We start from the raw sequence: 23432 nt of genomic DNA, 5'->3' as shown, positions 1-23432 counted from the left end.
GTCCTTTTGTAGTCAAATGGCTCGTTCATAGCAACAAAGCTTTTTCGTTTCCTAGAAACAATTATGCATGGTTAGAAATCATTTTCATATACATGTGTCGCCTGGTCCAGGCTGATCTAAAGATTAGACAACGTTGGCTGACAACCTTGTACAGTGAGGACGCACATGGCGTCATTACGTGTCATCTCTGATGACAGATTCTCTTTGTGTTGTGCTGGGAATATCCAGTGATCCTGCAGCCTGAAAATAGCAAGTCACCCACTTTCATCATGATTATCAGAACGGATGTGGGAATGTGCAGCCTCCTCTCCATTCATTGTCTATGGGACTACTGGAAATAGCAAACTGCTTTACTCCGCAGTCCCAGAGACAATGAATGGAGCCAAGGGCAAGCATGCACAACTCCACTCCATTCAGGACAGGGCCGTTCTCGGGGTTACATAGCCCCGATCTTGGCATCACTTGATGATGTTTTTTTTTTGTGAATAACCCTAAAAAGAAATAAGCATGAGATATTTAACAGAATCCTGTGATGAGCCACTAACCAACTTATAGATACAGTCTATATGGGGGTTTATACTGTATAATAAGCCATCAGATTGGGTGACTAACGTTCTTATGTTTTCACTCCGCAGATGTGAGCTCATGGAGACTATCCAGGGGCCGCAAGTCTTGTGATGGTCACGTAGAGGTGTTTACAGCTGACACATGGAGTCCGCTATGTTTCAACAGCATCAAGAAAAGCGATGCTCCTCTGCTCTGTCAGCAGGTAAGACTGAGCTTTGTAAGGCACAAGCTTAAAATGGGAATTTTCCTGGTTATTAAATCAGATCATTTCTATATAGTTTAATATCCCTTTAAACCTTCTCATTAAGCCGTGATATATGGCAGATGTATCACTCCATGACTAGGTGTATCTGTCCTTCTGGAGTCTGGCTCTGCACTGGTGACCGTGGCACTTTTAACAGCTTGACAAATAATGAAAATTCAGTGGCTACGTTTTTTTTGCATAAATAATAATGCATATAAATATGTAACAATTTGCCAAATATTAGGTAAAAGAAGCATCTCCTTTCGGTAAACTTTGGTTCCCATTCTCTGTAGGATCTCCTAATGGTCAGAAATTGCCCAAGTATCCAAAATATCTGTCTGAAGTAATTGGATTCTGTCACCCAATTGTAACGCGTTTCTATCTATAAAATGGTCAGGCTTTGCTGGTGCCATTGCTTGATTGGTTTTCCAAACAGGAATTCGGGGCCTCATTAAAATGTCCCAACTACTGCACTTAATTTGCTCAGAGGCACAAGGTGGGGGTGACCACTTCACTTGTGAGCCATAATGAGTTGCAGCCACCCTTGCCGATTAGCTGCTGTCAGTGCCGCCGGCAGCCGGAAGTGCACCGCATAGTGGCTGCAGCCAGGTGCTGCACATCCGCCCCTATTGATTTGAATAGGGGGCGGATCATCAGTGCACGGCCACCATACCGTTAACAGAGCTTTTCTATGCAGCTCCGCAACTTAGCACATTCAGCCGCCGCCGCCACTGGGAACAGCTGAGGGTACCGGGTGTGCATCCCCACGATCAGGTATTGATGACCTATCCTAAAGATAGTCAATCAGTATAAAAGTCCCCGACAAGCCCTTTCGGAATTATTCTAATACATATAATAAAATCTACAGCCATCTAAGGAGGATGTGGTTCACACTTGAGTAGAAACGCTGTGGATTTTTTTCTTCATAAGCGCTGGTAGAAAACCTGCAGCGTAATACAATGACTGCAAAGTGGACACTGGGAAATGGGTCAGAAAAATCTGCAGCAAACCCCATGTGTTGTAGATTTTCTCTCCAAAAACTTGTAAAATCTACACTTCATATAAAAAATTGACGGTAATCCCCTCCCGTGCCTGATCCGCTGCTTGTGTACAAAGCGCCCTGTGTCCATGACTTCTCATGCATCTGCCACTGAAGCACCAGGGGGCAGGCGAGTAGAGTAATGTGTTCTTTTATTTTACAAGCTCCGCTGTTTTTCATGAGTAATCGGCAGGAAAAAAACTGCAAAATTTGCTGTGGATTCTTGCTGAATTGCTGTTGAGATTTTCGGCAACAAAGCAGCTAAGTGTGAACGTAGTTGTAGGGTGGAAATACCTTCTAATCTGACGCTCTCCAGCTGCAGGGATACAGTCCATGTAGGAATATTATCGAGAAGGTTATATAAAGAAGACAATATATGATCTAATTCCCTCGTCTGTTCTGCATACCAGATGGGCTGTACACCAGTGTCGCCTATTTTCTCAGCACTTAACAAGGTCAAGTCGTCTCTGGAGCCGGTGAGTTTACAGTGTCTGGAAAATGGGAGCTCTCTCTGGGAGTGTGACAACTACGCGGTTCAGACCTGCACGTCCGGCCTGACAACGTATCTGCAGTGTAACCGCGCTCGGTAAGGCATTTATGTCATATATGAGGAGTCTAAATGTGTGCTGAAGGATAGAATCATTTGCAGCCGAGAAATGTAGGAACGATAATTAAGCAAGAGAACAAATGTAAGTTTGCAAAGAACCTCGTATTCCTCGTGATAAGAGTGATTATGATTATCTTTTGTTAGAGGAATACCACAACACGGAATTCTGTTATTCCTCCTGGAAATGGATGAATACATTGATTAAGAGGAAGTTTCCCACTTGTCAGTGGACGTTACCCCGTGTCAGTGCAGGGACACATCCTACTGATGAGGATCGGTAACGTCCAGTGACAGGAATAACAAAGGTAAAGCACAGTGCATAGTTCAAGGACCAGATGCTGCAGAATTGTTATTTTATGGGGACTACAACTATTTGCTGACACAGGAAAGCTATCCTAAAAGGAGAATATGTAACGGAGACCCTCCGTCATGAATTATCTTAATTCAGTGTAATACACGCACCAAAAATAGATGGTCCTCTTTTCAGGACCGGTCTCCTCTGGACATCTGGGCCCGTGCGACTGGTTTGTGGAAGTTGTGGTCATCCTGTCTGCAGGACCCTCTGACAAATGTCCATACATTTAATTAAGTTCTTTCAAAATGTTCTATTAGTCCTTCAAGGACGTAGAGATATCTATCTATCTATCTATCTATCTTGTGTACTTTATTTTGCACATTATAAAATGCACCAGATTATAAGACGCACCCCAAATTTTGGGAAGGAAAATAAGAAAAAAATGTTACAATAAAATGGTGGTGCATCTTATAATCCACTTTTCTTTTACAGTAGCTTAACTGGGGGGTGCCGGCAGGGGAACAGGGTCCCAGGTGGCAGGGTCACCGCTCCAGAAAACTGGTGATGGCAGGAGACGCTGCAATCCCCTGGCTGGTATGAGGTGGTATTTGGCGGAGGTAGTAGTGGGGCGATGCTACAGGCCCCAGGCTGGTAGGAGGTGGTGTGCGAGGGCTCCACCAACATTTTGGGGAAGCCCAGAGCTCCCGCACTTTTCATGCTTTTCAATGCCGTGGGCTCCGGAAAAATGGCTGCTGGGGATGGCACATGCGCAGATTGAGAACTGCAGAGATCTCAGTCTGCGCACACGCTGCCTTTGCCTTTGGCGTCCACCATATTGAAAAGAATGGAAAGTGCTTGGGCTCGGGGCTTTCACGAAATGTCGGCGGAGCCCCCACACCGCTGAACTCCCCCTCCTACCATCATGGGACCGGCAGCTTTGCCCACTCCTTCCTCTTCTAGAAGCTTCCTGCAGCAGTGACCCTAGGACCCGGCTCCACCGCAGATGGTAAGCTACATTTGAATTATAAGACGCATTACTACTTTCCACCCAAATTTGGGGTGAAAAAGTGTGTCTTCTAATCTGAAAAATGCGGTACATATACAGTTCAAATAGTTTATTTTTTTTTTTTATTATTTTCTCTATATTGAATGGGGAAAAGGGGGTGATTTTAATCTTTTAGAGGTGTGTGGAATAGAACAATATGAAAGGGTATATATAAAGAAAAAAATGTTTTAATATATGTTATAGTATATATAACTTTTTTTTTTTTTTTTCTAGATTTCTTAGGCCCCCCTTGGGGATTTGAACTTTTGATCTCTTGTGCTATATACTGCATTGCTGAGCTATTGCAGTATATAATGTAATTGCAGTTCTCCTATGAAGCCCAGCCTGTGGCAGAGCTTCAGTGAGGGCTAAGATGGCAGAAATGGGAGCATTTGGCTCTCCATGAGCTCGCCATTCAAATGCTGCTAAGCCACCAAAATCGTTCAGGGAATCAGCGTAGGTTATCAACTCATTATATACAATTACAGCCTCATTACCCCTGAAGACGCAAGTAATGGTGAAGCGTCTTGGGGAGGCAGCTGGGGTTTTTTTTTGTTTTGTTTTAATGAGCAATAATGTGGTCTGCGGTCACATGTAGCTGTGTCTGACTCGGTTTAGAAGAAGGAACAGTATATGATTAGTTAGGTAGTTGTTGAATGGGTAGCAGTGGACCTGAATGTTAATTTAAATATTTCCTGTGTTTAATAATCTTCATAGGACAAAATATATTATTTATAGGGCTTAGCTGCTACTACTCTTTAACATTACATTCAGTTATATAATGCTGAGGATATGTATGGTATTTCGGCGTTGTGTGGAGTATAGAGAGCCCGAGAGGCCACACACATCACAGGCTGACTGTATCCACTGCCTTTCTCAAAATTTGTGTAACCTGTATAGAAGCGGGCTCAACTCCTGAGCATGCTCTATACACACCGAAGTCACCTGTGATGGAAATGTATGTCACAGATCATTAAAGGTGTAAAGAAAGAGGTATTCTGTAGTATATATGAACGTAGCCAAAAGAAAAATGATAATGATTAACATATCATTCACTTATTTAAAATTTATGCCCCCATGTTCTCCGTTGTATTTGCCAGAAAAATAATGTTCCATAGTGTGAATAAAGTGGTAAATTGAATTGCTATTGCTAGGCCCGTCAGGGAATAAAACTTGTGGATGTGCCGTCTTACCCCGCTGTCTGTGTGTTCCCAGAATGGAGGAGTCGTGGCTCGTCTGGCTCACCATATGTTTCGCTGCTATAATGATCCTGATTTTTTGCTGGTTTCGAGTGGTCAAGTCTTGGAAATGTTGTAATCAATGTCTGCACAAGAACGTGCTTTATGTTTTCCGTAAAAGATCCAATCCCCATCATGAAATTCATACACGGAGGAGCATTTACCACAGGGAACCCCCCAGTGTCCAAGTCCAGGAAACCAATAGTCCTCCGTCCTCTCCGGGAGTTGTACAGGATCCAAGCGGTAAGCTTTACTTGTGAAATATAGACTGTACTTTCCCCCTGTGCAGAGGCGTTTGTGAAGCAGACAAGTCTCCATTCACATCAGGCAGGGGTTTCTATTCTATTATTTATTAAACCCGTGAGACTGACTTATGTACCTGATCCCAAGTTGAAATAACATTATCTCTTTCTTTATATATAAAAATGTACAACTTTCTAATATACTTGTATTAAGCATGGTGGCCACATCTGAAGCGATCAGTGCTGGATCCATGCAACTCCAATTCTAGTTTGTGATCAAATGCAGTAAGGAAAAGTTTCCTTTATCGGCACCTCATCAGGGCTGCGAGTGAAGGCACGGGCATCTCATCAGGGCTGCGAGTGAAGGCACGGGCATCTCATCAGGGCTGCGAGTGAAGGCACGGGCATCTCATCAGGGCTGCGAGCGAAGGCACGGGCATCTCATCAGGGCTGCGAGCAAAGGCACGAGCATCTCATCAGGGCTGCGAGCAAAGGCATGAGCATCTCATCAGGGCTGCGAGTGAAGGCACGGGCATCTCATCAGGGCTGTGAGCGAAGGCATGGGCACCTCATCGGGGCTGTGAATGAAGGCTCGGGCACCTCATCGGGGCTGTGAGTGAAGGCACGGGCACCTCATCAGAGCTGTGAGTGAAGGCACGGGCACCTCATCAGGGCTGTGAGTGAAGGCACGGGCACCTCATCAGAGCTGTGAGTGAAGGCACGGGCACCTCATCAGGGCTGTGAGTGAAGGCACGGGCATCTCATCAGGGCTGCGAGCAAAGGCATGAGAATCTCATCAGGGCTGCGAGTGAAGGCACGGGCATCTCATCAGGGCTGTGAGCGAAGGCATGGGCACCTCATCGGGGCTGTGAATGAAGGCTCGGGCACCTCATCGGGGCTGTGAGTGAAGGCACGGGCACCTCATCAGAGCTGTGAGTGAAGGCACGGGCACCTCATCAGAGCTGTGAGTGAAGGCACGGGCACCTCATCAGGGCTGTGAGTGAAGGCACGGGCACCTCATCAGGGCTGTGAGTGAAGGCACGGGCACCTCATCAGAGCTGCGAGTGAAGGCACGGGCATCTCATCAGGGCTGTGAGCGAAGGCATGGGCACCTCATCGGGGCTGTGAATGAAGGCACGGGCACCTCATCAGAGCTGTGAGTGAAGGCACGGGCACCTCATCAGGGCTGTTAGTGACGGCACGGACACCTAATAATAATAATAAATTTTATTTTTATAGTGCCGACATATTCCGCAGCACTTTACATTTCAGAGGGGATTTGTACAGACAATAGACATTACAGCATAACAATAATCACATACAGTAGATTATAACAAATACCAAGAGGAATGAGGGCCCTGCTCGCAAGCTTACAGTCTATGAGGAAAGAGGTAGACACGAAAGGTGGGTGGTAACAGTTGCCCTGATTGTATGGACCAGCCATAATGTTAAGTGTGTAACTGTACAGACACAGAGGGCTAATGGATGCATAAAGCATATAGGAACATGATGCAGGAAATCTGGTTATGGTAAAACTTTTGGCTGTGCCAATCAGGGATAGATTAGGTTAATGTGTTGAGGCGATAGGCCAGTCTGAATAAATGTGTTTTCAGGGCACGCTTAAAATTGTGGGGATTGGGGACTAATCGTATTGACCTGGGAAGTGCATTCCAAAGAATTGGCGCGGCACGTGTAAAGTCTTGGAGACGGGAGTGGGAGGTTCTGACTATTGAGGATACTAACCTCAGTTCATCAGCAGAACGGAGGGCGCGGGTAGGGTGGTATACTGAAACAAGGGAGGAGATGTAGGGTGGTGCTGAGCCATGGAGGGCTTTGTGGGTGAGGGTAATAAGTTTATACTGAATTCTGGAGTGGATGGGTAGCCAGTGTAATGACTGGCACAAGGTAGAGGCATCGGTGTAACGATTGGTGAGGAATATGATCCTGGCTGCAGCATTCAAGACAGATTGGAGAGGGGAGAGTTTGGTAAGAGGGAGACTGATTAGAAGAGAGTTACAATAGTCGAGACGAGAATGAATCAGAGAAACAGTAAGAGTTTTTGCAGAGTCAAAAGTAAGAAAAGGTCGAATTCTAGAAATGTTTTTGAGGTGCAGATGACAAGAGCGAGCCAGTGATCGAATGTGGGGGGCAAAGGAAAGCTCGGAATCAAGTATGACCCCAAGACAGCGGGCCTGTTGCTGGGGAGTAATAGTGGAGCCACCCACAGAAATAGCAATGTCGGGTATAGGTACATTAGTAGAGGGAGGAAACACCAGGAGTTCAGTTTTTGACAGGTTCAGTTTCAGATATAGTGAGGACATGATATTAGACACAGCGTTTAGACAATCGCCGGTGTTTTCTAGAAAGACTGGCGTGATTTCAGGAGAAGAAGCGTATAATTGGGTGTCATCAGCATAGAGATGGTACTGGAACCCAAATCTACTGATTGTTTGACCAATAGGGGCAGTGTACAAGGAGAAGAGGAGGGGGCCTAGAACCGATCCTTGGGGGACCCCAACAGTAAGGGGAAGGTGAGAGGAGGAGGAACCGGCAAAAGATACACTAAAGGAGCGGCCAGAGAGATAGGAGGAGAATCAGGAGAGAACGGTGTCCTTGAGGCCAATGGAACGGAGCATAGTGAGGAGGAGCTGATGATCCACAGTGTCGAATGCTGCAGAAAGATCCAAGAGAATTAGCATGGAGTAATGACCATTTGATTTAGTTGTTAGCAGATCATTAGAGACTTTAGTGAGGGCAGTTTCAGTGGAGTGTAAAGAGCGGAAACCGGATTGGAGAGGGTCGAGAACAGAGTTTTCTGAGAGATAGCGGATAAGACGGGAGTGGACCAGGCGTTCCAGGAGTTTAGAGATGAAGGGAAGATTAGAGACAGGTGTATAGTTAGCGGCACAGTTTTGGTCGAGGGATGGTTTTTTAAGTAGTGGATGTATGATGGCATGCTTAAATGAGGAGGGAAAAATACCAGAAGAGAGAGAGAGGTTAAATATTTTAGTTAGGTGAGGGGTGACAGCAGGGGAAAGGGACTGGAGGAGATGTGACGGAAATGGGTCACTGGTGCAAGTAGTTGGGCGAGAAGATGCAAGGAGCCTGCTTACTTCTTCTTCTGTGACTGGTTCAAAATCAGAGAGTGAGCTAGATGCAGTGGGGGAGGGAGGACAGTGCGTGGAATGAGGTGATTGGGAGATAATTTCCTGTCGAATCTGGTCAATTTTTTCTTTGAAGTAATTGGCCAGATCGTCAGCTCTGAGCTCTGTGGTTGGGGCCTGTACTCTTGGATTGAGTAGAGAATGAAAAGTGTCAGAGACATTTCGGGTTATTTGACAGTGAGGTGATGAGGGTGTTGAAATAGGTTTGTTTGGAGAGGTGAAGGGCAGTGTTGTATGTTCTAAGCATAAACTTAAAATGGATGAAATCTTCGTGTAGATTGGATTTTCTCCACAGACGTTCGGCGCACCTGGAGCACCGCTGCAGGAAACGTGTTTGCACCGTGTGCCAGGGTTGTCGCCGTCTGTGTTGTGGTGTTCTATTTATAGGGGGTGCAAATTCATCCAGGGCACTTTGAAGTGTTTCATTGTAATGCTTCAATGCAGAATCATGACATGAGAGGGAGGAGATGGGGGCCAATGAAGACTGCAAGTTCTTCATAAGTTTCTGGGTGTTAATGGCTTGTATGTTTCTATAAGTCTGGACAGTGGGGGTGACCTGAGCAGCCTGGCAGTTCTTTATAGAGAATGAAAGAAGATTGTGGTCAGAGAGCGGGAGAGGGGAGTTTGCAAAATCATCCACTGCACAAAGCCGAGAGAAGACCAAGTCGAGGGAGTTTCCGTCTTCATGAGTTGGAGAATTAGTAAGCTGCGAAAGGCCAAATGAGGAGGTTAGAGATAAAAGGTGAGTAGCAGATGGTGAGAGGGGAAGAGCAATGGGGATGTTGAAATCTCCCATGATGAGGGTAGGGATGTCACAGGAGAGAAAATGTGTGAGCCAAGTGGCAAAATGATCCAGGAACTGATGGGAGGGGCCGGGAGGACGATACACCACCGCCACTCGCATGGAGAGGGGGGGGTGTAGAGTCTGATGGCATGGACCTCAAAAGATGGGAAGACAAGTGAGGATACTTGAGGGATAACCTGAAAGGTACATTTTGATGATAGGAGCAGACCAACGCCTCCACCTGCTCTATTGTCTGATCTTGGGGTATGAGAGAAGTGTAGCCCCCCGTATGAAAGAGCAGCAGCAGCGGTAGTGTCTGACTGCTGGATCCAGGTTTCAGTAAGTGCCAGGAGGTTAAGAGAATTAGAAAGGAAGAAGTCATGGATGAAGGAGAGTTTGTTAGGCTGGTTTCACATTAGCGCTTTTTAAGCGCACGCACGGCCGGGGGTAGCTCCGCCCCCGCGCCGGCTCTCTGCCCGGCGTGCCCGCCCCTTGCTTGTAGCGCCGCCTCCTAGCACACAGCGGCGCCTGCGATCGGCGCACCCTATCTTTAGCATAGGGTGCGCAGATCGTGCGCTAGTTGCGCTTTGACCTGCGCTGCGCACTTTTGACGGTGCGCCGTGCGCGCCAAAATCAAACTTCGGATTTTGGCGCGCACGGCGCACCGTCAAAAGTGCGCAGCGCAGGTCAAAGCGCAACTAGCGCACGGCCTGCGCACGATCTGCGCACCCTATGCTAAAGATAGGGTGCGCCGATCGCAGGCGCCGCTGTGCGCTAGGAGGCGGCGCTACAAGCAAGGGGCGGGCACGCCGGGCAGAGAGCCGGCTCGGGGGCAGAGCTACCCCCTGCCGTGCGTGCGCTTAAAAAGCGCTAATGTGAAACCAGCCTTACACACTGAGCGAGAATTCCAAAGTGCACAATTAAGAGAGACAGATGGCAGGCAGGGAATATTAATAAGATTAGAGGGGTTTCTGAGTGTAGCAGTCGGGGGGGTTTGACTTTCTATAGCATGGGGGACCAGGGTTGGGAGCAATGTCTCCTGCGACTAGGAGAAGGAGGATAGAAAGAGTGAGCAGATGGTTAAGTGATTTGTGAGAGCGTCTCTGATGTTGAATGGTGGGACTGACTGGATCTGTGCAATTTAACAACGTGAAAAGAGCGTGAGTGCTATACATAGGAGAGGAAAGAAGCGAGGGGCCAATATGGATGGAGTGTAGAGAGTTAATGCCAGGGCAGTGGATGTGTGTGAATGCAGCGGCCAGGATTAAAATTACACAAATGCATATGGTATATATTTGTTGTACTCCAAATGTACAGGGAGTAGATGTATATAAATGTCTTACCTGTCTCCTGCCCTGTCTAACTTCCATGTTATAACTTCCAATAGTACTTTGATACATGCACTTCGATTACATGTGCATAAATGCCCCCTGCATAAATGCTCCCCCTAGCTAGGTCTGAATATATACAGTGGGGCAAAAAAGTATTTAGTCAGTCAGCAATAGTGCAAGTTCCACCACTTAAAAAGATGAGAGGCGTCTGTAATTTACATCATAGGTAGACCTCAACTATGGGAGACAAACTGAGAAAAAAAAATCCAGAAAATCACATTGTCTGTTTTTTTTTCATTTTATTTGCATATTATGGTGGAAAATAAGTATTTGGTCAGAAACAAAATTTCATCTCAATACTTTGTGATATATCCTTTGTTGGCAATGACAGAGGTCAAAAGTTTTCTGTAAGTCTTCACAAGGTTGCCACACACTGTTGTTGGTATGTTGGCCCATTCCTCCATGCAGATCTCCTCTAGAGCAGTGATGTTGTTGGCTTTTCACTTGGCAACACGGACTTTCAACTCCCTCCAAAGGTTTTCTATAGGGTTGAGATCTGGAGACTGGCTAGGCCACTCCAGGACCTTGAAATGCTTCTTACGAAGCCACTCCTTCGTTGCCCTGGCGGTGTGCTTTGGATCATTGTCATGTTGAAAGACCCAGCCACATTTCATATTCAATGCCTTTGCTGATGGAAGGAGGTTTGCACTCAAAATCTCACGATACATGGCCCCATTCATTCTTTCATGTACCCGGATCAGTCGTCCTGGCCCCTTTGCAGAGAAACAGCCCCAAATCATGATGTTTCCACCACCATGCTTTACAGTAGGTATGGTGTTTGATGGATGCAACTCAGTATTCTTTTTCCTCCAAACACGACAAGTTGTGTTTCTACCAAACAGTTCCAGTTTGGTTTCATCAGACCATAGGACATTCTCCCAAAACTCCTCTGGATCATCCAAATGCTCTCTAGCAAACTTCAGATGGGCCTGGACATGTACAGGCTTAAGCAGTGGGACACGTCTGGCACTGCAGGATCTGAGTCCATGGTGGCGTAGTGTGTTACTTATGGTAGGCCTTGTTACATTGGTCCCAGCTCTCTGCAGTTCATTCACTAGGTCCCCCCGCGTGGTTCTGGGATTTTTGCTCACCGTTCTTGTGATCATTCTGACCCCACGGGGTGGGATTTTGCGTGGAGCACCAGATCGAGGGAGATTATCAGTGGTCTTGTATGTCTTCCATTTTCTAATTATTGCTCCCACAGTTGATTTCTTCACTCCAAGCTGGTTGGCTATTGCAGATTCAGTCTTCCCAGCCTGGTGCAGGGCTACAATTTTGTTTCTGGTGTCCTTTGACAGCTCTTTGGTCTTCACCATAGTGGAGTTTGGAGTCAGACTGTTTGAGGGTGTGCACAGGTGTCTTTTTATACTGATAACAAGTTTAAACAGGTGCCATTACTACAGGTAATGAGTGGAGGAAAGAGGAGACTCTTAAAGAAGAAGTTACAGGTCTGTGAGAGCCAGAAATCTTGATTGCTTGTTTCTGACCAAATACTTATTTTCCACCATAATATGCAAATAAAATGAAAAAAAAACAGACAATGTGATTTTCTGGATTTTTTTTTCTCAGTTTGTCTCCCATAGTTGAGGTCTACCTATGATGTAAATTACAGACGCCTCTCATCTTTTTAAGTGGTGGAACTTGCACTATTGCTGACTGACTAAATACTTTTTTGCCCCACTGTAGGAGGTTAAGGCTAAGTTTTTTTTTTTTGGTTGGCTCTCTCTTCTCGTTAATCAATCACACTAAATTGAGACACCAGGACCCAATAAAATGTTGTGGTCAAATAAACACATGTCCAGCACTACATGGATCATAAAGCACTTTGAAAAGTTTCTTGACCTCACAACATAAGGGGACAAGCAGAGTAAGTTGAAAAAACTATATACCAGATATAAGCTTGCAGAGTTGAAAACACAGAGATAGCATTCAGGATTAACTGCTTGCTGACATTGAATGGAGACACAGGAGTGGATTCAGAGCAGAGATTGGAAAAGCTGGTTACCTGTATGAAGAGAATAGAGATGCGTGTCACATTCATCCATGTTATAACTGCCAATAGTACTTTGATACATGTACTTCGATTACATGTGCATAAATGCCCCCTGCATGACATCTCATCAGGGCTGTGAGTGAAGGCACGGGCACCTCATCAGGGCTGTGAGTGAAGGCACGGGCACCTCATCAGGGCTGTGAGTGAAGGCACGGGCACCTCATCAGGGCTGTGAGTGAAGGCACGGGCACCTCATCAGGGCTGTGAGCGAAGGCATGGGCACCTCAACAGGGCTGTGAGCGAAGGCATGGGCACCTCATCAGGGCTGTGAGCAAAGGCATGGGCACCTCATCAGGACTGTGAGTGAAGGGATCAGCACCTCATCAGGGTTGTGAGCGAAGGGATCGGCACCTCATCAGGGCTGTGAGTGAAGGCACGGGCACTTCATCAGGGCTGTGATTGAAGGCACGGGCACCTCATCGGGGCTGTGAGTAAAGGGGGCTGGCTGACAAGCTCATTTCAGTAGCTAAGCCAGGCCTTTTTTCTATCATGTGAACAGCAAAGGGAGCTGGCTTGGCTTTTGAAGAGCTTGTCAACCAGCTCCCTTCACTCACAGTTTGAAGTGGAGTTGTGTGGACCTGAGACCGGAGTTGATCTCTTGAGGTTGGGGCAACTTTTTCACTCTCCTACTTCTTGAATCTTGTTTAGCGATGGTGCTATGAAGACTGAATGCAGATACTTTGTTTACAGCCTTCTTGGTGGTATTAGGGGATCCTCCTGGAAAGAAACCTGAATTATTATTCATTATTATAGCGCCATTTATTCCATGGCGCTTTACATGTGAAAAAGGGGCATACATAGACAAGTACAATAAACATGAGGAATACAAGGCACACACAAGTACAGAAGGAGAGAGGACCCTGCCCGCGAGGGCTCACAGTCTACATGGGATGGGTGAGGATGCACTAGGAGAGGGTAGAACTAGTCGTGCAGCGGTTCAGCAGATTGAGGATCACTGCAGGTTGTAAGTATGTAGAAACTTGGCACTCAACTTAAGTATAAACAAGGCAAATTTATTGTAGTAGGAAGGAAAACGTTTCGGTCAATAAATGACCTTCTTCAGTTACGTGTATATGCTAGATATCTTGCAATAGGATATACACCTATTGAATAGCTTGATGTGCTCAGTCTTGGGACATATTGTCCTCAGGCTTGGCTGGTAAACTTGATTAGAAGTGAAGCAGGGGCCTACGTGCCTCCAGGTGCGGGATCCGCCACAAATCTCTACGGATTTGCGGCGGATCCCGCATCTGGAGGCACGTAGGCCCCTGCTTCACGTCTAATCAAGTTTACCAGCCAAGCCTGAGGACAATATGTCCCAAGACTGGGCACATCAAGCTATTCAATAGGTGTATATCCTATTGCAAGATATCTAGCATATACACGTAACTGAAGAAGGTCATTTATTGACCGAAACGTTTTCCTTCCTACTACAATAAATTTGCCTTGTTTATACTTAAGTTGAGTGCTAAGTTTCTACATACTTACTATACAGTTTGGGAACCTAACTTTAGCACCACCCTTTAGTGCTCACGGTGTTTTGTTTCACTGCAGGTTGTAGGCTTGTCGAGAGGTGGGTCTTTAGGTTCCTTTTGAAGGATTCCATGGTAGGCGAGAGTCTGATGTGTTGGGGTAGAGAGTTCCAGAGTATGGGGGAAGCACAGGAGAAGTCTTGTATGCGGTTGTGGGAAGAAGAGATAAGAGGGGAATAGAGAAGATCTTGAGAGGATCCAAGGTTGTGTGTGGGTAAGTACCGGGAGACCAGGTTGCAGATGTATGGAGGAGACAGTTTGTGGATGGCTTTCTATGTCATAGTTAGGGTTCCGAACTGGAGCCTCTGGACAATAGGAAGCCAGTGAAGGACCTGGCAGAGAGGAGAGGCTGGGAAATAACGGGGAGACAGGTGGATTGGTCGGGCAGCAGAGTATAGGATAGATTGGAGTGGTGCCAGAGAGTAGGAGGTTGCAATAGTCGAGGCGGGAGATGATGAGGGCATGCTCAGGTGTTTTTGCAGTTTCTTGGGCAAGGAATGTACGGGTCTGGAAAATATTTTTGAATTGGAATCGGCAGGAGTAGGCAAGGGCTCGGATATGTGGCTTGAATGTCTTTCATTAGCTGACTGTCAGTCCCACAATGTTTGTTTTTTTTTTTTTTTGTTTTATTTTTTGCTTTGCTGAATTTTTTGAAAAGTAGAATATTTTTTTTTTGCTTGGTTTAGATACAGCTGTTCCAAAGGTCCAGACAAACCGTAAAGTATTGTTCTTTCGATAGCTTCTCTTGCATTCTCCTCAAGTTTTATTTTTTATGTTTTTCCTTTTTTTGTTGTTGGCAATAGAAGTGAATGCTTTGTTGGCGCCTCATGGTTTCCAGTTGAATAACACCATCACCCCTCCGCCCAGCTACATGCACGCGCTTCGCGTTTTGTCCAAACCTTTGGAGAACACACGGACTCCGCCACCAAGCTACCTCGAAGCACTAAAGATTCTGTCTCGTCCAGTCTTGGTCCATGTTAATGCAGCAGAATACTATGAAGAGAAGGAGGACCTGGACGTTCTTACTTCTAAAGAGAAAGGAGAGGACTCTTAGTGCCAATCAGATAATAGTGATTTTACTCTGTGATTAATTATATTTATAGACATGAACTGGAGCATTTTATAAACATATTCGCAGTAAATCCCTCATGTTCCCGGTGTCTGATTACCTACTGGATCACTTTTACAATGTCTACTTCTTTATTTTATTATTTGCACAAATCACACTAGGCATTTTTGGGGCCTCAATGGGTGCTGGGTACGGTAACATCCTATATTATTTATTTTTTATATTCTGTGGTTGTCCAGGACTCTTAATACTTAATCTCTATGACACACTATATATCTCTGTCATGACCAGGAGTCTCAAACACTCTCCATTGTGGGGCCCTTGGGCTCCTGAGTTCTGAGACCATTGCATCCAGGGAGTCAAGGCGTCACAGATACCAGCGCTTTTCTTTTTTTCCTCAGACTAATGTACACCATAATACCTATACTGGCCACTAGCCAATCAGAGACTGGTAGCTGACGTCTGGTGCCATTCCGGCTGTAGAAGAGGAAAAGGACTCTGTTCACGGAGGGTACGAGGGCAGGTGAGAAGAATTTTTTTTTTTTTTTTTGTATGTGAATAATGCAAAATCGAGGACATTATTACAAGAAGTACATGCACTTCATTATTACAAGATTGCTATCAGGAAGGAGGATTATTACAGGACGGGGGACATTACTGCAAAATATAGACCAGGATGGAGGACATTAAAGGATGAGGAGCAGAATTTTTATATGGTGCTAATTCTTTAACAATATTACTGGGTGAGGCCAATGGGGGGACAAAAAAAGAGGGGAAAAAAGTTTAAAATTTTTTTTTTAAATTCTAAATAAAATATGGAACAAATATCAAAAATATTTTGATATTAAAGGGATTCTGTCACCTCATTTTTGGCCTATGAGATGCGGGGCTTATCTACAGAATTCGCAGGCGCCGGGAAAGGTCAGAGATGTCCGGCGCCTGTGCACTGCAGTACTTTACTCTGCCCTCAACAGGGCAGAGCAGTGCGCCTGCGCAGGAGCCGCGGCACAAGTAAGAAGGACGGCATCTCTAGAAGATGGGAAGCGCCGGACCGCGATACCCACCGCATCGGATCGCGCCCTCCGGTGAGTGTAATCTAACTTCTTTTTCTTCTCTTTCAGGTTACATCAGGGGCTTATCTACAGCAATACAGAATGCTGTAGATAAGCCCTTGATGGCGGTGGCCACATCTTATATGCCAAAAATGAGGTGACCGATTCCCTTTAAGTTTTATATACAAACTAAAGCCTGTACCATAACTGTTATGATTGAGTCACCGTAGGAGGCAAAAACAGAAATGCTAGCTAAGTCCAGAAAACCAGAGAGGTTGGCAGCTATCGGATTGCAGACCCCTGAACCTATCAACACAACTAGCAGTAGCCGTGGGGGGTTCCTACGATGACCTAGACCCCTCGATCACAGCCGGAGAACTAAATAGCCTAAAGACAGAAAGGGAAATCTAAACTGCCCCAGAGCAGACCCCAAAGCAAAAGGAAGCCCCCCACATATAATGACGGTGAAGCAAGAAGAAAGAACACAACACAGACAGAAAGATAGAAGGGGCCCAAGCTAACTAGATAGGAAAGGACAGGAAGGCAATCCGTAAAAAACCCTATGAAAACAAGAGCCAACAGACTGACAGTGAAAAAGGCCCTGAAGACGCTAGGCTTCAAAAAGACTATGTCAGTACTCAGGAATATTCTGAAGACAGAGCAACCGGCAAAAGGAGATTCAGCTCACCCCAGCAAGGAATGGCAGAATCCAGAAAAGCAGGGCAAACAAAAACAAAACACAAATGCTAAAAGGCAAAGCAGAAAACTTAGCTTTAGAGGAGCAGGAATCAGACTGGTATCCTAGAAGTCCACAGAGAAATCACCCGCAGGGCAGAAGGGCGTCAGCAGCCTTATATCCAGTCCGTGACTCCACTCGGCCAGTCATCATCATTAGGCTCAGGTGCCTGATAATCAGGCTCACTACCCTCCTTTACCAGAATAGGGAGTTCACCAGACCTCAGTGACGAAGGGGAAAATGAACTCACAACACATAACCAATATGATAAATACCATTAAAGTTATTACAAAAAAAAGGCCAAAAATGTTAAAAATTATAGTCATATTAAAAATGGTGTCACTGAAAACATCATCTTGTCCTGCAAAGAATGCAGCCCATCATAGTCACATTTTTTTATGTACATACCATTTACCCAGCTGAGTTTGATACCTCTGGGTTAAAGGGTTTTTGGAGTGATGGAGAGATCCAGAAGGAGAAGATTTGTGGCACATTACCCCTAGTACGCGATGCTAGTTGCGTAGAAGTGCTCACATGACGACCCCTCGACAAGCAGGCAAAAAGAGTAGAGCCCGAAACAGAGGATACCGTAAAAGTGACATCTAAGTTCTTCGAGAATGAAAATGGGCTCCCCGGGCCAATTAATCAATTACATTGCATGGTGAATGCCATGAAAAATAAATCCCAAGAAATAAAACTAAAAATATTGTGGAATGGCTTTTTTTATTTCCTGCAAAAATAATTAAAAGTGTACAACACATTTTGTACCCAAAAATGAAGCCATTAAAAACTACTCACAATAAAATAAGCGCTTATATGGTTGCGTCAATGGAAAACTTAAAATGTTACGGAATAGTGAAACAAAAAAAATGTAGTCATGTCTTCAAGACTCAAAATGGCTGCCCCCACAGAGGTAAAAAATGAATCCCCCATACACATTAGAGTAATGTCAGACGCATATGCCGATATCAATGGGTTCAGCCAACACATTGTGTATGGGGGTGCCGCTAACTTTGTCAGGGGTGGCGGGCAGATGTCAATCAGGCATGCCCGATTTTGCTGGGTCAACAGCAATTAATATGTTTGGGGGGCTTTAGGTAGTATGTGATTGTATGATCAGTGGGAGGTCCTGGGGCTGGAGTTGTGCTCTGAAGTAGAGAATGAAAATTTAAATAAAAAAAATTGGTAGTCTTCAAAGATAAGTCAACAATAAATATATTCTAAATGACAATGTAGAATATGCATAAGTACAGTAATCACAGTAAATACCTAAAACACGGGCCTCTGCTAGGAAGTGCTACAGAGACCACCAATAATAAACACGTGTATCTATGGTATACTGCCTAACGATGCTGTGAGAGGGCGACTGATGAATCAAGAGCACATGCCGAACCAATAGCATCCCACCAAGAATCACACAAAGAGCAGTAAAAAGGTTACCATGAAAAAACTGGAAACTACATACACTGACTAGCAGAGACCTGTGGTATACCGTATGTATGTACTGTGATTATAGTACCGTACTTGTGTGCTATGTTTTTGCAATAAATGAGGAACACCAGTTATCGTTGTGGTTTGGTCCTGATGAAGAGGTTTGGAAACCTTAAAACGCATTGACCTAATAAACCACATTCATGTTTCACCTTTGTGTGTGATTGTACCTTTGAACCTTGGGCAGCGCGGACTCTGAACCACCATATTCCTCATTTATTGCATGGTGTCCCTTTGGTGGTCCAGCAGCCCTTACGTGCTTCTGTAGGGGTTGTGACTGTCAAAACCCCATCAGCTGAGTGCACTTATAATGCTTTATACCATTCGGTTATGAGATAAGACACGATTTGCCCTTTTTTGTTTCTCCAGTTTCACCATTTGATTTACTCTATATTTGTCATTTATAATATGGGCACAATTTCACTCTGCTACTTGTATGGGGAGCAGTGTCTAGTTCTAGGCTGTAAAATCTGAAGGCGGGCGGAGTTAAGCTGAAGGTGTGGAGGGCAGGGGAGAAGGGGGGCACAGAATACGCCCGACGCGTCTCGCCAGTAAACTGGCTTCTTCAAGGGCCGTGTGCTTTGGGGATGTTCTGTTTTTTAATTGTTTTTCTCTATTATGTTTTTTTTTGTCTCTAAAATAGAGATTGATATGCTTCTTACTACAGATGTGCTTACTTATAAACCAACATATGAAAAAAGGGAGTGCAAAAAAAAGTCTCATAAAATCTAACATTTTATTTAAATATAGTTAAAAGAAGAAATTATAAACCTGAAAAACATATAGATATGACCAAACAAAATGTTCCTACAAGTGGAACCGACGCACATGTACAGGTATACAGTATAAAAATTTTTTAAAACACTTTAAACCTATAAAAGACCTTACTATAGATACCCCAAGTCATGGAGCCGTGCTATGACTGATGCTCAATGATTCAATGAGAGAAAGAAATAAGTAAATACTTATAACAAGACGGAATGTTATTGAAGGAAGGGTAGTGTACATGTGTCCTGGTCCACGAGCCCCAACGCACGTTTTACCCAAAGGCTTCATCAGGGGAGCGTTGGTTCCGTTTTTGAGTACACAATATGGTAAAAAGAAATGGTGTCGTTCAAAAGTACAACTCGTCCCGCAAAAAACAAGACCTCACATGGCCATATTGGCGGAAAAATAAAAGGTTAAACTCCATGGCATAATTTGCCATATCCTGATTGGGAATGTATGAAGTGTGCTCAGGAGATGTGGGAGTCAGGTGTATATAAATCTAAAACAATAGGATGAAAATATAATTATTTTTTGACATTGTCAAACTGTCTCTTCTAATATAAATCCATCCATGTTTTTTATCCTGCCCTGGCTGTGAATGCTCTAGAAAAACAATGTCAACTCACCAAGAGTAAGCCTTCCAACAGCTCCATCAAAGGTAAAAAATAAACCGGCTATAGCTCTAAGAATGTGACGCTAGTAGTGCAATGTAACAAAGACTAGAGAGTAACCGTCACTTTAATTATTTAATAAATCAATAGTGCACATGGAAAAAAAGCAACTTTGAAATATATCTACTCAGAATAATCTGCTGCTTTCTCCTGGACTGATCATTCACACTCCATTTACTCGTAAATTCTTAATTCAACGAAGGTTTTTTCTTTTAGTGAGATAACAGTTGGTGCTTTTAGAATTCTATGGAGACGGGAGGAGCTAGAGGACGACAGTCATTCTACGGAACTGACAGTTACAGTTCTCCATAGAACGTTATGAGCACCAACTGCTATCTCCTATCTCAGTAATGAGAATGTCCATAGTCAGTTAGCATACAGTATATTGCCTTAAATTCGTTTTTCCTAAAATTGACACCTACCTATGCCGCGGAGGTTGTCACCATGAGATATTGATTGTCGTGATGAAGCTGGGGAGCAAATATGAAAACGGGGTGCTTGATCACCTTGTCTTGTTGCAATTGCAACAATTTACACATGTAGACCAGCTGCTGCAACTGCGGGTCATGGATCAGAAGGTAGTACAAGTAGTAAGGAGATAGGTGGCTTTCCTTGCGCTGCTGTCGATATTCCACAAATGGATCCAAGAGATAATTGATAAAAACTTTTATTCTGTGGTGTACAATCTTTGGGTTTCAAGGCTATCCAACCTCTTCTTCAGGATAAAACCATATGGCTTCTACCTTAATACATTGATTGCGGCGCCCCCGCTCCTCGTCAGCTGTTACTGGCAGTGTTGTACTTGAGAGCCCACCAGTATTCTACTCCAGGACCCCATAATTGTGACATTATCGCAATCACAATTTATACAACAAGGAACTGGGTATATTTCTAAATAAATAAGATGCCTCCATTGTCTGTACATAGTGATTCAAGTGTATAGTGCCAAGTACTGCTCGTATAAGAGGGTGGTGGCCCACCGGAGGATTCTCCTGTTCTCCAGTGGGCCAGTCCAAGCCAGGTATGTTCTAACGTCTCTACTTAGGTCAGTCAAGATAACGTATAGTTAGCTAATGTGCCACAAAGATGACCAAAGAAATGGCGTGATAGGGATGTGAATATAGTTGCAACATGTCAACCTTTGCCCAAATCTCCAAAACCACCAGAGAAGATAATCTACTTTCGGTCATTCACAATAATATACAATTATCTGAGGTGCCAAAGAGATGACAAAACAGAGATATAAATATACTGCTCGAATGGCCAAATTTTACCCAAATCTCCCAAAACCACCAGAGCAAGATATCAAGCTTTTATCGGATTTGTCAAAAAACCCAAATCAACTATATGTCACACTGTTTCCTGAACTTTCCACCTACCTAGGCTGTGGAGACTGGCATAATGATAAACCATTGTTATTGTATAGGTGCTCAAGATAAAAAGTGATCCACCCATATATATCACAATCATAATTTCCTTCATAAAGTCCATACAAAACATGTATTCAAAGTAAATTTAGCCGTTTGTACCTCTACACGTTTCGCCTTGTTTTGGTATGAGCTTCATCAGGAGCTCAAGTTGAAGGATGTTGCCCGGTGGAGTACATATCCCGCTCTGAGATGTCCATATTCAATGAAGACAGATTTTACCTGTGAATTGAGAATAAATAGTCCGTCCAGGAGGAGAAAGAAGCAGATTTCGTTAATCTGAAATATTACAAATTTTTTTATTTTCATGTTTACTTTTCAGATTTAGTATCCCCATACCTTTACTGACTCAGAAGTTTAGGTGTCATTTTTCACATCACAATCAATGGAGTAAAAATGAATGCCAAAATCTGGTCTTAAAAAATGACAGAATTGTCCTGCTTTTTTTTTTTTTACCGTCACAACCCATAAAAAATTTTTTTTAAAAGCAACAAATCTGCAATCGCAAAAAAATGTGAATCCTAATAAATTAAAAAGGAGTAAAATTATATAATATTATATATTACCTGGATTTTTTTTTCGGTCAGAGCACAGCACTTTTCGGAGGCTCAATGCTGTAGCAGTAGCGGCGTACCTCCTGAGATCATGATATGTAACCGCAGGGACTTATTTTGCCTGGACCCATAGTTAGGCGTGACTGCCAGTAAAAAACAAGATTCTTCTGGGCCCCCCTAACTTTATTCGACAGGTAAAACAACTCAAGGTTGAAGTCTGTCTAAAACCAAGAAGTTTATAATAATTGTGTAATCATGTGCCTACTGTCACCCAAAACTCCATCCAACAGGGTTAGACCTTAGTAAAAGCTTTGTGTCTTCTCGTGTGTAGTGCCAAAACGTTACTGCTGCGAGCGACTATGTATTTTGTTTGTTTTCTATGTATCATGCCATTATATAATATCATTAAAGGGAATCTGTCACCAGGTTTTTGCTACTTCATCCGAGAGCAACATTATGCAGGGGCCGAGACCTCGACTGCTGCGATGTATTACTTAGTGCTGCATATCTAGCAGTTCTCTGAATGCTGAGCTCTGTATAACTCAGCCCACATCGCTGATTGGCTGCTTTCTGCCTGTGCATAGTATGCTGCCAATCAGTGGTGGGGGTGTGGTTGGACTACATGGCAGCAGGTTTGCTAGTCCTCTAGTGATAATATTTTGCTGATAAAGCACTGATTGTATCAAAATTAGAGCAAGAACTACAGTAAGTGACATCGCCAGAATCAGTGTCCCTGTCTCTACGTCATACTACTCTTAGATTAAGTAGCAAAATCCTGGTGACAGATTCATTTTTAGACCCCTCATGCCCATCGTGTGTGGACTGTAACTTTTGGCAGCAGCCCCTGATATACAGGATGTAAATGGTGGGTGCTATTGGCGATAATCATGTTTGTACTTGTAGGACGTGCATGGCTCAATCATGATGTGCTCTTCATGTGCTCACCCTTCAGAATCTAAAATCGTGATGGACACTCAGTAAATTGTAATTTGTAAGGATTCCTCTGGAGGGCAGTAGACTCCTATGCAAAGAAAGCTGATAGGACTTGCTCATTTCATAGTGTTCATACATGACTGCAAAAAAAAAAAACTACTGTACTCCCCTCCAGAATGGGGTCAAATCAGATGCTCTAAGCTTCGGTTGGTGTCCTGTAGAGGAATGCGACAACTGCATTTACTTTAAAGGGGTCCATCACCGTGTATGGAAAAGTAGTTTGTTTTCTTCTGTGTCCCGCAGTTTCCAAAGTTATGTTTTCCCAGATAAGTAAAATGCAAATCTTTCCTTCGACCAATTGGGTGTATACCACACAACTGGATTCTACCTGCCCATTAATGATGACCTTTCACTAGGTGAAAAGTGGCCAGCTTGTGCTCTTATGTTATTCTTGCTGCTTCTGAGTATGATATGCATATATTTTTTTCAAGTCTTTATATTTAATATATATTTTAATTGGCTTTACAAGT

General features: G+C 44.2%; 1 protein-coding gene across 5 annotated transcripts in view; it reads left to right on the top strand.

The window, feature by feature from the left end:
* LOC141100254 (T-cell differentiation antigen CD6-like) overlaps positions 1-23432 on the top strand; it is a 91503-nt gene that overhangs the window by 40441 nt on the left and 27630 nt on the right. For 2 of the 5 annotated variants that reach the window (XM_073588588.1, XM_073588589.1), the window contains exons 5-6: positions 636-769; positions 2261-2326. In XM_073588588.1, the coding sequence (XP_073444689.1) occupies positions 636-769; positions 2261-2326 (200 nt within the window). Of the gene's footprint in view, positions 1-635; positions 770-2260; positions 2437-5012; positions 5279-15004; positions 15344-23432 lie in introns of those variants that run through there. The other 3 variants (XM_073588586.1, XM_073588587.1, XM_073588585.1) reach the window with 2 other exon arrangements.

The sequence above is a fragment of the Dendrobates tinctorius genome, unplaced genomic scaffold (genome assembly GCF_039654945.1).
Source record: "Dendrobates tinctorius isolate UK_male_01 unplaced genomic scaffold, ASM3965494v1 ptg000104l, whole genome shotgun sequence".
Taxonomy (NCBI): domain Eukaryota; kingdom Metazoa; phylum Chordata; class Amphibia; order Anura; family Dendrobatidae; genus Dendrobates; species Dendrobates tinctorius.
Note: the sequence above shows the minus strand (reverse complement) of the source record. Positions and strands in the feature narration are given on the sequence as shown.